The sequence below is a fragment of the Crocodylus siamensis genome, chromosome 1 (genome assembly GCF_052110815.1).
Source record: "Crocodylus siamensis isolate JL-2025a chromosome 1, ASM5211081v1, whole genome shotgun sequence".
Lineage (NCBI taxonomy): Eukaryota > Metazoa > Chordata > Crocodylia > Crocodylidae > Crocodylus > Crocodylus siamensis.
The window spans coordinates 33,626,784-33,639,791 of NC_143395.1; the positions used below are offsets into that span (position 1 = coordinate 33,626,784).

Here is a 13,008-nt window from a genome sequence, read left to right on the forward strand (position 1 = left end):
GAAATCATATTAGCATTCTAGACTTCCTTATTATTCAAGACCCATCTTTCGTTTATTTCTGTTTGGCATGGTGGCAAAACTGGAAAGAACATAAAATAATTTGTAAATAGGGTCCTATTTGCTATATTCTGACATTAGCTGGAAATAAAAGAATATAATTCCCATTGCTCCACTTTCCTGGACTCCAGGTAAGTACTGTGGAGAAGACACTAGTTCTAATAGTTCAAGATGTGGATCAGGATGAACAGTTTGAGACTGGATAGTCCTAGGAACACCAACACGACCACTAAAAGGAGTCAGAAGGACCCTGCTAGTCTGCAGGCCTTACAAAACCAGCAGACTTTCATGGATGGACACTGCCCTGGGACACCAAGAAGGCACCCTTGGGTGTTGCCCTTTGGCAGGGACTAAAGATCTTCCTTTTGTTCCTTTTTTTTAAGGGTCTTTAGAATTCGGTGTTGCATGTGTTGTGAGGGAGAGGGGGAGTTAGAGAACTGGTGACACTTGCAGCCCCTCTGTAGGAGATTAGGTGCAAGATTGGAAGGGATATTTGGGAAGGGTGGAGGATCTCCCTTGTGACTGAGGCAAAGCTATGGGAGTGCACAGTCAGCCAGCAGGGGATGGAGTGAAAAAGAGATTTTGTAATCGGATGTGAGTGGTTCAGAGACATGGTCAGGACTGGTGGGGATGGTTTATTTTGTGGGGCTTTGGGCAGGGAGGCAGCATTTGAGGGTAGGAGAGAGCTGGAGTTTTTTGGTTCTGGGGAGTTGTTTGAGGAATCCCCTTTGTGGGCTGTTTATCGTAAGCATCTTTGAGCCTTTGGGATACACTGGGATATAAACCTAATAAGCAAATAAATAAAAAGCTTTAATCATATGGATGTTACTACCAGATAAGTGATATACAGTAATTGTATGTATGCAATCACTATGTAAGCAATGCAAACACTATCATATGCACAAATAATTGTAAAAACACCCTTACTGTTTCAAACTATAATCTCTATAAGCGCATTTTAACTTCTGTAATGTAATATCTGGGGTTAGATGAGAAAATATATCTAGGTTTTAAAAACTATGTACTAACTTTTATTTTACTTACCCTAACAGCATTGTTGTTGGTCCTAATTTGGCCTCTGAATACACCTTTATTCACACTGCAGTTTTCATATTGCCATAAGGCTGACAACCTTAGACAGTAACAGAAACTTTAAATTGATCCATATTTTTTTCCATCTTAATTGATTTGCTAAGTTTTCTTCATTATCATTTATACTAAAGTGTCAACAGAAAGGTTTAAAGTGCTGCATTTGAGCTTTTTTAGTGTGTTCTAATGTATTCGCCAAGACTGACAATTAAGCATTCATTTATTAAAATGTTAAGAACATTAACAGTCGAATCTTGGGTAGTTTATTTCCTACGTGTTTTTCTTAATGAAAATATAACCATGGAATTTGCTTTCAAGATAGCTGTCCTTGAAATTAACCTTGCCAGAATATGAAAGGAAGGACTGAGTATAAAATTAACAAGTGGTAATAGTCTGATGAGAAAAAAACACACCGACATCTCTTTTAAAAGGCTTCCTGTATATCTACATCATTGTTATCCATTTTTTAGTCTCACTACTGCATCAGAAAAGGATCAAGGGATAGAATCAATAACTTGGGGGCATTTTATGCTCTGTTCCATTAACTGTTCTAGTCAGATTTTGCAAGTTCTCTGATGGAAACAGCATCAGATAATCACACATCCTAACATGGCTGTGCTTTAGTAGCTCTTACTAATCTGTGATGGCCCACCTACAAATTTTCAGCCAGCCTATTTTTTGGAGTGGCAGTGGAGGAGATTTTCTCCACTCGTCCCACAGAGGCAAGGGCAGAAGTATGAGTCCTATTCCCTCTCCTTAAGAATGGCAGTGCGATTGGCAATAGAGTCAAAGTTGGCAAGACAGCAATTCTACCATACTTACCCAATTGGCTGGAGGTTGTCTGTATGGGTTGTTGGACCTCCCTAAAATGGTTTTGCTACCTAAAAAACTTTGTAAGATCTGGGCTTTATTACAGACTATAGTTTGCTTCAGTATATCCAGTCATTAAAATGTGAATGAATACTGCCGCAATTTAGAAAAAGTTTAGACTTTTTTTAGAAACTAATCCAGCTTCCACAATGAATGATACTTAAATAGGTAACTGCAGTAGTCACTGGTTACAAACTGGTTTTATAACTTTAGACTGTGGATTGGATCTTGATAACTCAGATTAAACTTAATTATAATTAAAAGTTGTTTCATGTTAGGAAACTGTAAACTATCTTTGTTAAATAATGCAGTCAGTCATTCTAAGGGAACTTACCTTGTGAACTTTAAACAGAACCTCACAGAGGTTATAGATTTTTTCAGCTCGTACCCAGTCTAGTGTGCTCACCTGCAATACCAAAAAAGTTCAAAGGGACATATTATTGTAAAGATTCAGAACTCCCAAAGAAATGCCATTAACGGTTGTTCTTTTACACACATAAATGAAAACCCCAGCCTTTTACAATATGTGTATTAATGTAATATCAGGTATCAGATGTAATATGTGATCTATTACATCTGGTATGTCTCTTAATGAGGCATTCACTGAATCCTTATTGCAGCTAAAATATATTAAATTTTATTGCATTCCTCTAAAACCACTTTTTCACAAAGGAAATTGCTTAATCATCTCTTTAGTAAAATCAGTTATTTTGAACTTACAGTGTCCTAAGGCAAGAGGTATCAAACATATGGCCTGCAGCCTGGGGTGCTAGTATGGTGCACAGGCTTGATTCAGCACTGCAGGCACTGCTTGTGGCACAGGTCATTGTGGGGCACCCGCATGCAGCACCCGCATACAGCACCCACACCAGACCAACCCTGTGCTCTGGCCCTGGGGCACAGGGCTCTCCACTGGGGCATTGAATGGGCTGGATCTGGCCGTGCTGGAGCCAGTGAGCTGGTTTGGTTCAGTGGGGCACCGTGTGCAGGAAGGCATACTTGCTTCATGGTTTGTGCTGCCTGTAGCACGTGCCATGACCTGGCTCAGGGCCAGTCATGTGGGGGTGCCAGTTCCACAGGCCATAGGTGGTGCTTCTAGCATCAGGTCCAATCCATGTGCTACCTGTAGCACAAGCCCCTGTTGAGGCTGACACATTGACTGCTTGCATGCAATGCCCCACTGGACTGGCTTTACCCACTGGCTCCAGCTTAGCTGGATCTGGCCCAGAGATCTTCCTCCAGCCCATGGGCCCAGATGAATTTGACAGACCTGCCTTAAGGTACACATATTTACAGTGCCTCAAGTCAAGGAACTGTCTGTGTACTGTCATCAAAGTATTTGCTTAATAGTTAGAATCTAATCTCACATGATGCCTCATTTTATAATAGGCAGGGCCATCCATGGTTTTGGGTAAAATTAGAGGCATGGACAGACAAAACATCCACAATGTTGTAAGAGATGAAGAGAGTGGACTTAGCACAGTGGGGTTAAATCTGGTGCAACCATTTAATATATTCACTCAGAGGTGATGTTGAACTATCCTAATTTAATTCAGGGGGTGAGTTGCAGTTTAGCTTCACCTACTGTATGTTTGGAGCACACATAGAAACCAGTTTTACATTGGGGAGGGTGGTTAGTAGGTTTTTGGGGGTGGTTGTCTCTTTAGGCATAAGGGGTAAGGAGTTAGTGGGGCTAAAAATAGCCTTGTTAGCATGAGGTGAGGTGTAAAAATTGCAGCCCTGGGGTTGGGGCAAGCTACTGGCCTTTCCTAGTTCTTGGGGTGTGCTCTGAACTAAATTAGATCAGGCTAGGCATTTTTTTTGCCTCATTTAACCTCTCTGAATGTCTGTACAGATTGGAATTTAGATCAACTTAAGCCTAGTTTGGTTGATTGCAAAGGTGCAGAAAGAAGTGGCAATTTTTGCCTGATCTGGACCCTGAAAGTGCTCTACAGCTATGACCAAACAGAAGTTCATGGGCTACAGAGCACTTTAAAAGGGCCTGATACCACAGAAATCTGAGCCCTCATTGCATGTGGGTGTGACTGCAGTAACTTGTGTCTGAAGTACCTCTCAGCCCTGGTGCTGTTTTCAGAATGGGAGAGAGGAAAGAGAATGGAGGGAGCTCGGTTTGGGTTTTTTCAGGCAGTGCTGGAGCATGTTAGAGCCCTCCCTGAAGGTGGAAGGGCTCTAACCCACTCATCCCACTCTCCAGCACCAGCTAGGGAAGCCCCAGAAAGAGCTCCCTTCACTCCATTCCCCACCTCCCATTCTGAAAACAGCTCTAAGGCTGGAAGGGAGGAGGGGAGTTGCTAGGGGAGTCTCCCAAAAAGCACCATGACTTACAATGGGAAGCTGTTCTTCTGTCTGCACCCAGGTTTCCTCTGTGCACACCTGGGAAAACCTATTAAAATCCAGGACTGGGTTGTCATCTGTTAAACACCTCCCCTCCTGACCATGAGCTGGCAGAGGTTGAGAGCCCAGAGTGCTGGTGAAACTGGGGCTTCCTGTGGCCAGAAGTCCAGCATCACTGTGGTGAAAGAACCACTCACTCCAAAGTCAGCACCCCAGCTTCAAAAGACTGCAGACCCCTACGGGTCTGCTGTTTAACAGCCTGAGAGCTGGCAGGCTAGGCAGGAAGGGGTGTTGTTAGGAGTGAGGGTGTAGCTGCCTTGAGTTACAGCCAGTCAACCCAGCTCTGTGCTGCCACCTATCTCCTGGCAGGCTGAAGAGCCTGCAAAACATGGGATGGGGACCCCACATCCCAGCCTTTTCTAGGTACCCTCAACAGTGTAGTCCATTTGTAAAGCAGGCAGCTGCCAGGTGGATAAACAGTTGAACTAGTATAGTTTTCAATTGTTTCAACAGTTAATCTAAATTGCTTAATTTCTAATGGCTCATTTGAACATGCTTAGGCAGAAATTGTGATCAGATGGGCAAAGAAGCAAAAACATTTTTATTTTTGTGCTTGCACTTAATGATGAAGCTGCTGTCCTTCCTGGCAGTAACTGCATTTGATCATGTCTTGGTTTGGTCTTGAAGATTAAACTTTTTTCTCTCTTGCCAAATCTTCACACTCCATCCTTAAGTTCACTCCCCTTTACCCTTAGGTTCTCTTTCATGCTGACAATCTTCCATGACTTTGAAACTGAGATACTGGGCCTGATATACACCACAAACACCACTTACATAAGCGAGAACTTTTTTCTGTGTGCTAAAAGAAAATAAGAATACTTAAGATTATATGTTGGAGTATTCTGAAAAATTCCAGTGGGCAAAGGCATCATAAGAATACAAGTAATATTATGAAGGTTGAGGCAGTGAAACAAAAAATAAAAAGATGTTGTAATCCAAAAGAGCCAGATGATATTACTTATTGCTAACTCCTATAATTATCAAAGTATTTCTAAATTAAATATAATCTCTAGATCACTGTTATGCTAAAAATTAGTGATAGTAGGAGGGGTGAATCTAGATGTTCAGTGGTATAGCCACAACCCCCTTTCTGACCACATGGTAGGAGCAGAAGCTGGGGACTTTAGTCCCCAAAGCAAGTAAGAATTTCACCCACTTCCCTTCCCCTCCATGATCAGAGGCATACCTCTTCCCCTCCCCTTCCACTGCCCCTCCCTTATGCCACCTGCCAGTGTCACTGCTCTCCTCCCAATCCCAGGGGCAAGGGAAGCCCCTGTTCTCCTTCAGCTGGGCTGTACAGGGACTGGGCTCAGCTTGGCACAGAAGCAGTGGTGGTAGCATGTGGGTTCCTCCTCCCTGTCTTGTCTTTCAAGGTGTTCCTCACTAGATCAGGATCAGGTGTAGAAAGGGGGACTATGGGCGGGGGGGGGGGAGGGGGGGCGGGGAAAGGGTGTGGAAATCTCCACTTGCTCCCTTCACCTCAGCTCCCGGGTACCAAGCTGCCTCACTAGCAATGGGATGAGCAATTGGATGAGTGGCAGCTGGAGCAGAACAGAAGGAGAGCTGGTCCCAGAGCAGTACTCCCAGGAAGACCCGAGGTAGGTCTAGGGGCATGAAAGGGATAATCCCCTTACCTCACAAGTTTCCCCAGGCAGGGGTACAGGCAGGCCCAGAAGTGAAGGGATGGGCAACAGGGATGCCCGGTGCAGTGCTTCAGCCAAGACAGCTGTAGTCTGGCCCCTTAAAGGGTCAGACCACAGCTGTCCTTGCTGATGCACTGTCCGCCAGAGTTCCTTAAAGGGAAAGGCCCTATTCAGGATCACTGAAGCAGGGACAGGACATCCTGAGCAATTAATTCCCTCAGGTCAGAAACACATAACCTCAGCTCACCACAGGCAATTCACTTTAATACCAGGCAGACACACCATAACTGGAAGCCAGCAACTAATGCTGATAGGCTCAGAATGAGCAGAGAAGGACCTGAAAAGACAAAGGAAGTGGTGAAAGGAGAAACCCTACACTAGAGAGAGGTGGTGGCAGGGGGCGAGGGGCACACCTGCCTATAATTCTTTATTTTTGTGACTGATGGATTACGGGCAATTCCTGGAAGCCGAGAAGGTACTCTGTTTAGCTCCTGTCTGTAAAGAAATAACAGCAGGAGCATTTAATCAACCAGGAGGCAGGGGTCAGAGGACCCCCTGTTACAGGCCTCTGAGACCACGCTCCAGGCCATAGCTAATTATTTTTGGACTAGTAAAGAGACAGCCCATATGGCAAAGCTGGCTTCCTTCTCTGGGATAGAATTCTACCTTAATACCATCAGGTAATAGTAGGCAAACATCCCAAGAAGGTGGGGTACTCCCTAGCAGTGTGCACAGTGCTGATCAAGCTGCAAAAAAAAAAGGGGGCCATGGCTACAGGGACCCCATCTGCCTGCTTCTTCTGCTGCTGTCCCAGGCTGACTGCAGCCCCCGTGCAGCTCTGCTAGAGCAAGCTTAATTGTTTTAGGAAAAGTTAGTATCCTATAATATATATTTCATTATTGTATAGTTAGGAAACAGTTGTATTGTATTTAGAATAATTAGGACATTAAAGTATTCTCTTACTCCATTTACCTTCCTGGATAATTCTCATCATAGAATCATAGAAGTAGGGTCGGAAGGGACCTTGTAGATCTTCAAGTCCGACCCCCCGCCTGGGCAGGAGAAAACTGGGCTCAAATGACTCCAGCCAGGTAGGCATCAAGCCTCTTCTTAAAGACCCCCAGGGTAGGAGCCAGCACCACTTCCCTTGGAAGTTGGTTCCAGATCCTAGCTGCCTTAAGTTACAGTAATTTTGTAGTTTACTAAAATTAATGGAAAGTAGCAAATATTATATTTTAGTAGTGTACTTAATAAAGACATCACAAAAACAGTCAGAATGGCTTCATTCAGGTTTGGACTTGAACATGTCAGTCATGAAAATTCAGAATTGGATGAAAGACTACAGAAAAGGCAATAGAAATAGTCTAAGTGTCAAACTGAAGATGGTGGCATTTAATTATGTGTGTTAAGTCTTCTGTTGTTTAATATTGTTGTATACAACCAGAGTTATTTTAACTGTATTAGATATATACACTAAAACACTGGTATAAAGATGTCCATTGATGAATGTTTCTGGTATATAAACAATCATCTAGCAAGCTAAATATTTGAGTTCAAAATCTGGTGTGTGTGTACAAGCATGCATAAGATTTTTTACTAGTTTTATTTAACTGCTTCTTCTAAATTGTTAATAACATGCTCACCAAATTGAGGTAAAAGGTGTTATCAGCACCCATGGACAGAGATATAATAAGAGGGCCAAGATTTAAAGGACAGGAATACAAGATGGAATTCCAAGTCCATAATGAGGCACTGAAATCAGTAACTCAAGTTTCAAAAGCGTTGACTGTTCAACAGGTTCTTCTGGCTCTCGTTTGGGTTGCTTGGTGCTCAGCACCTTAAAAACCAACCAACCAACAAAACAGGTCACTTCTTTCAGTGCTTCACTATAGATTTAGAAGCCTACTTTTAGTTTTCTAGAAATTAAAAATCTAAGCCAAGGTGTCACGGTGCAGGGTCCCCAGGGCTGGCCATGATGCCTCTAGGGCTTCGTGAGCGTGCCAGCTTTGCCCTGCGGGTGCCTTCTAGTCTCATCTGCCACATCTTATTGGTTAAGATAATAGGGAGGCTGCCCTCAAGTTGCTATGCAGTCACAATCCTGATGGACCCACTAAATCCAGTGGGTTCCTAGACCCCTTGCTGTGTCCTGCTCTAAGCATGTGCCTCATGAGATACAGATCTAGCCCATAAAGCTTGGGGTGGCACCAAAACTGCCCTTTTACCTCACCTCATTGTCTCACAGATAGGATTTAAATGGTGTCTCTTTTAGTGAGGCCTCAGTCTAGTTTGGCCTCTTGTTGGCACTAAGCCCTTAGCCCCAGTAGTGGCACCCTCTGGTGCTAGGGTCTCTTCACCCCCTGTAGCAGCATTCTCTATGAGGCTTCCTTCTCCCCATTTAGCCTCATCCTGGTCCACTGGTATAAAAGCTAGCACAAAAACAAGCCCCTGGGCTATAACATAATACAAACAGTGCAAGCTACACCCTGTTTCTTTAAAAAGACAAACTTCTCCTCGAGCACAGAGTGCCTCCCAGTCCTGGGTACCTTATGGGCTGCTGGAACCCCATTAAGCAGCAGTTTAGACAGCCACAGCATCGCTGGACATTTCTCCCCTGCAGGAGCTCCTTTCCCTGAACACCTACCAGAGGACTAGCTCCTGCCAGCCCTGGGGCTTATATATGCCCAGGGCCCTGTCTCCTTCCTGTCAGCTGACTGGGTGCAGGTGCTAGCTAATATCTTCATTAGCCTGCTGCCAAGGCCCAAGCAGCTGTGAAACTACAGGGCTCTCTAGCTAAGCTGCCTCTGCTCTTAAAAGATCAGGGACACCTTAGTGCCTGTGACACCAGGGATCCAAGCATGGGCAACTGGTGCCTCTGAAATCTGGGGGGCAACAGCAGCCAATTGCTGACTGGGGGGGTCTCCCAGAGGCTGATTGCCAACCGAGAGGGAGGGGTCTCCCAACAGCCAACTGCCAACATACTCCCTCCCCACTCCCCCCTGCCTGGTACCTTCCCTGCATGTCGCCTATGGATCCAAGCTTCAATTTGGCAGTGTAACCCCTTCCAAACATTATCCCCATGCCAGACCCGGTTGCTGCTGCCCTGTGCTCAGAGACAGCTGAATAAGCTCCCTCATGCTGGCAGGGAGCTGTCTCTGTGCGGCTGTCCTGGGCAGACCTGGCTGCAGTGCGAGCAGCCCCTCTGTGCTTGGACCAAACGCCTCCTGGCCGGAAGGGGCTTATTTAGCTGCTGGCTGTGGGGTCTGCCCAGTTGGGCCACAGCTGAAGCTCAGGGGGTGAGGGGGGTGGAATAAGCCCCCTCAGTGGCTTGCCCCAGCACAGAATGAGCAGCAGGGGCTGGCCCTGCCCCCTCCAAGCAGCTGGAGTGGTGAGTGCCCAATGGGCAGGAGTGCATCACAGCTTCCCAGTAGAGACTGCAGTGGGGCTGGCAGAGAGGTTGTGGAGCGTGGTGGCATAGCAGGGGCTTGTAGGGCTCTGGTCCACTTCATGCCCCGGTGCTGCATTTAGACTTGGAGACTTAGAACAAAAAACAGATGGGAAAAAGTCAGGTCAAGAAGGCCCAAGAACAACAAGAAACCAACCTTGGGAAATACAAGATTGTGGTGCCTAAGCTAGAAGCTGCAGCTGTAAATAGCGTAAATGTTACTTAAAAAAATAAAACTGCTTAGAAAAATAAACTAGGGTAACAACAGTGCCTAACAACTGCCTAGCAATGCTGACATTATTCCAAGTCATAAAAGAAACAGCAAAGGACAACAAAGTTGTCACTGCCAGCCTGTGCCCCAAGAAACATCACATGATGAATTCAGACATGGGAACCCAGAAGCTTCCCAGTATGGCCAGCTGACTGAGAACTCTCATTAAATACATCCAAGATTGTTGCAGCATGATGAGATTCACTTTAACAAGTGTAGTATTGCTACTTTAGCCATGTGTGTAATGAAGAAAGCTTTGCTTGATCTTTTAATTGGAGAGCAGTGCTGTTGTGTAATTCATGTAACCTCCCTGGCCCACTCCCACCTCTGAGGTGTATTGAGTTGTACCCCAACAAAGAAGATAATGAATGCCCCTCCTCCCTTAACCAAATCCTAATTGTGCCACTGATTGTATTGAGGGTATCCCATTGCCTACTGTGTTGCACTAGTTGCTGGTGATTTATTAGTCTAAGTAACTTAAGTAAAAACATGCTGTAAACATTCTCTTTCTTTTGTACCCATACAGATATATAAAAAATGATGAAATATTTATGTGGCAATGATAAGAGGAAACAGATACTAGAGAAAGAAAGTATAAAAGTGGCTTTTCTTGGAAAGATAGTCAAAATTAACCAGTACCTTAAGGCTAAGTACAGAGGTGCAAAAACCCAAGGCAAACTTGATTCATTCTTTATATTTTTTTCTAAGCTGCTTAGATTGAATCAGTAACCAATTAAACTGATGTTCACTGTTTGGGTGGCCAAGACAGGCAGAAGTCTACGCTGGCAGATGACCAAGGAAGGGGCAGAGCTGAGATGATCCCAGCCCAGCTTCAAGCTACAGGGAGATGAAAAGCCACAGGTGGGTGCTTTCTCCTTGCACCAGACAGGCACTAGCTTGAAGGGCCTGTGCCAGGCTATGGGGAGGGGGTCCCATTCTCCTGTCCCTCTTGGAGGTAACAGCTGGGAAAGGGACAGAGCTGAAGGATCCCAGATGGACTTGAACTGTGGGAGGGGAGGATGAAAAGCTCCACCCTGCCTTTCTCCCCACCCACCCCTTTGCAAGTAGATAGCTGCATGGCTATGCAGGGGGTGGGTCTGAGCTGATCCCAACCTGGCTCAGACCTGTAGGGGGACAGGTGAGAAGTTCCTCAGGAGGCTTCCTTCTCCTCCCACCAGGTATCTGTGATTAATCAATAGCCTAGATGGGTGATAAAGTAAAATATACAACAGCCAATGAATGGAAACAAACAAAATGTTTTTCAGAGATCGTTGTTCCAATACCAGGATTATCACATGTGGATCAGCTGACTTTCATATTCCAGTTTGTCAGTCCAGAGGTCCAAATTATTAAAAGGATTATTGGATTTGAGCAAACAGAAAGCCATGCTGCTGCAAGCCTAGCTAATTCTGTGCTGACAGTGAGGAACATATCCAATTCCTGTGGGCAATTCTATGGCATGGCTAGTGATACAGGGGACAGTATAATGGTTTACAGGCCCACCTAACCAAGTAAACATACTTATTTATCATGTTGATTATGCTGTACACATTCACTAAATCTAGTTGGGTCAAAACTATTAACTATGGCTGCTTGAATGCTCTTTCTTTCTTTTACTCTCTGCCATGGAGCCACAAGATAGCAGCTCTGGTAATAGCTAGACACTTATACTCACAAGTTTCTCAGAAACCATTTGGAGTAACTGGACAGATTTTATGCCAGCTTTGTGTCAGAATTATAAAGGAATTTTGCAAGCTCTAGAAGATGTTTCCAAAGACACAAAACAATCACTTGTAGCCTAAATAGCAATGGCTTCCCTTTAGAACCAAATAGAAAAATCAGAATTGGCCTTTATGGTACAGCTTTGGGATTTCAATGATTTAAATTTAGCATACAATTACAGAAAACAGACACCTATAATGGAAGTGAACAGAGGACATATTCTTTGTCAAAGGAACTTTGTCTTGTGTTATAGTTCTGACAACCAGAGCTTCATTGGATGAGTTGAGTTGAGGAATTGCTCTGAGAATTTGTGTTGATCCTGAGAAGCCTTCAGGGAGGTTTGGGAGTTTGCAGGAAAATAATTTCCCTCCTGCATGTTTCCTTATGTCTTCTTGGAGACAGAGACATTTGCTCTCTGTCCCACAGTCTAAAGCATCCCTATCTCTTTCCATTATTACCAACTGGGTGTGTCTAGATCTAAGAGCAGTTTACTCATGAGTAAACTACTCGCATGTAAATGCCTGCCCGGGGGCATTTACTTATGTAGGGAAGCAGGAGCAGATTTGCTGCTACTGGCAGCAAACTGCTCTCTGAAACCACAGGACTGGTGCTGGGAGGTCTATATCAGTTAGCAGCTAGGAGATCCTTAGCAGCTGCAGGGGTAGTGCTGGGAGAGCCTTAAGGATTGGGATCCTTAAGGATAAGGATCTCCCAGTGCTGGCCCCACTGTCATGGAACTGGCACTGGGAGATAAGGATTTCCCAGCCTCCTGCTTCCCAACCCTAGTGGTGAAGTGGGGGCTGGGAGATAAGGATCTCCCAACCCACACTTCCCAATCAGGATCTCAGAGCAGGGGGCTTAGAGCTCTCTGCTGCCAGGGGAGGGCAACATAATCCCTGCCCAAGTTCCTGTGGCAGAGCCCACCTCAGCAGCAAGCAACTCCTGAGGGCAGGGAGCAATCTCCTGCCCCCTGTTGCCCAGCTGACAGGTATCCGCACAAGTGCTACTGTGCAATTAGTAACTGCAAGTAAATTTGCCACTTGCATTTACAGGTAGCAAATTTATTCATGATTTATGTGGTTTACTGTACATTAAGCACGTGCATGTATAGACACACATGTTTACTGCCCAGTAAACTACATGACTTCACAGTAAAGCATCTCATGTAGATGTACCTACTCTGTACTAAATACTAGGATTAGACCTATCTATATACACATCAGGACAGTATTTTGCAAGGATGGTAATTTAGATGCATTCATTGCTTACAGGGAAATAACTGAAGAGATGGTGACAGAGGGAAAAAAAGTGGGAATAAGAATGACCCTAAACAGGACTTAAATGTACAGGATGGAGAATGACTGAGGATTTGGGGAGAGGAACTAGCTATGGATTAAAGCTGGAGATCTAGGGATCTGGCAAAACTATTATATTTGTTCAATATAAACTTTACGCTTACAGTGGAAAATATAATTGATCTCTGGACTTTTTCCACCTCC

General features: G+C 44.7%; 1 protein-coding gene across 1 annotated transcript in view; it reads right to left on the bottom strand.

The window, feature by feature from the left end:
* Positions 1 to 13,008, bottom strand: part of SNTG2 (syntrophin gamma 2) — a 597,901-nt gene that overhangs the window by 67,141 nt on the left and 517,752 nt on the right. The window contains exon 13 of the mRNA XM_090031379.1: positions 2,351 to 2,422. Within this exon, the coding sequence (XP_089887505.1) occupies positions 2,351 to 2,422 (72 nt within the window). The remainder of the gene's footprint in view (positions 1 to 2,350; positions 2,423 to 13,008) is intronic.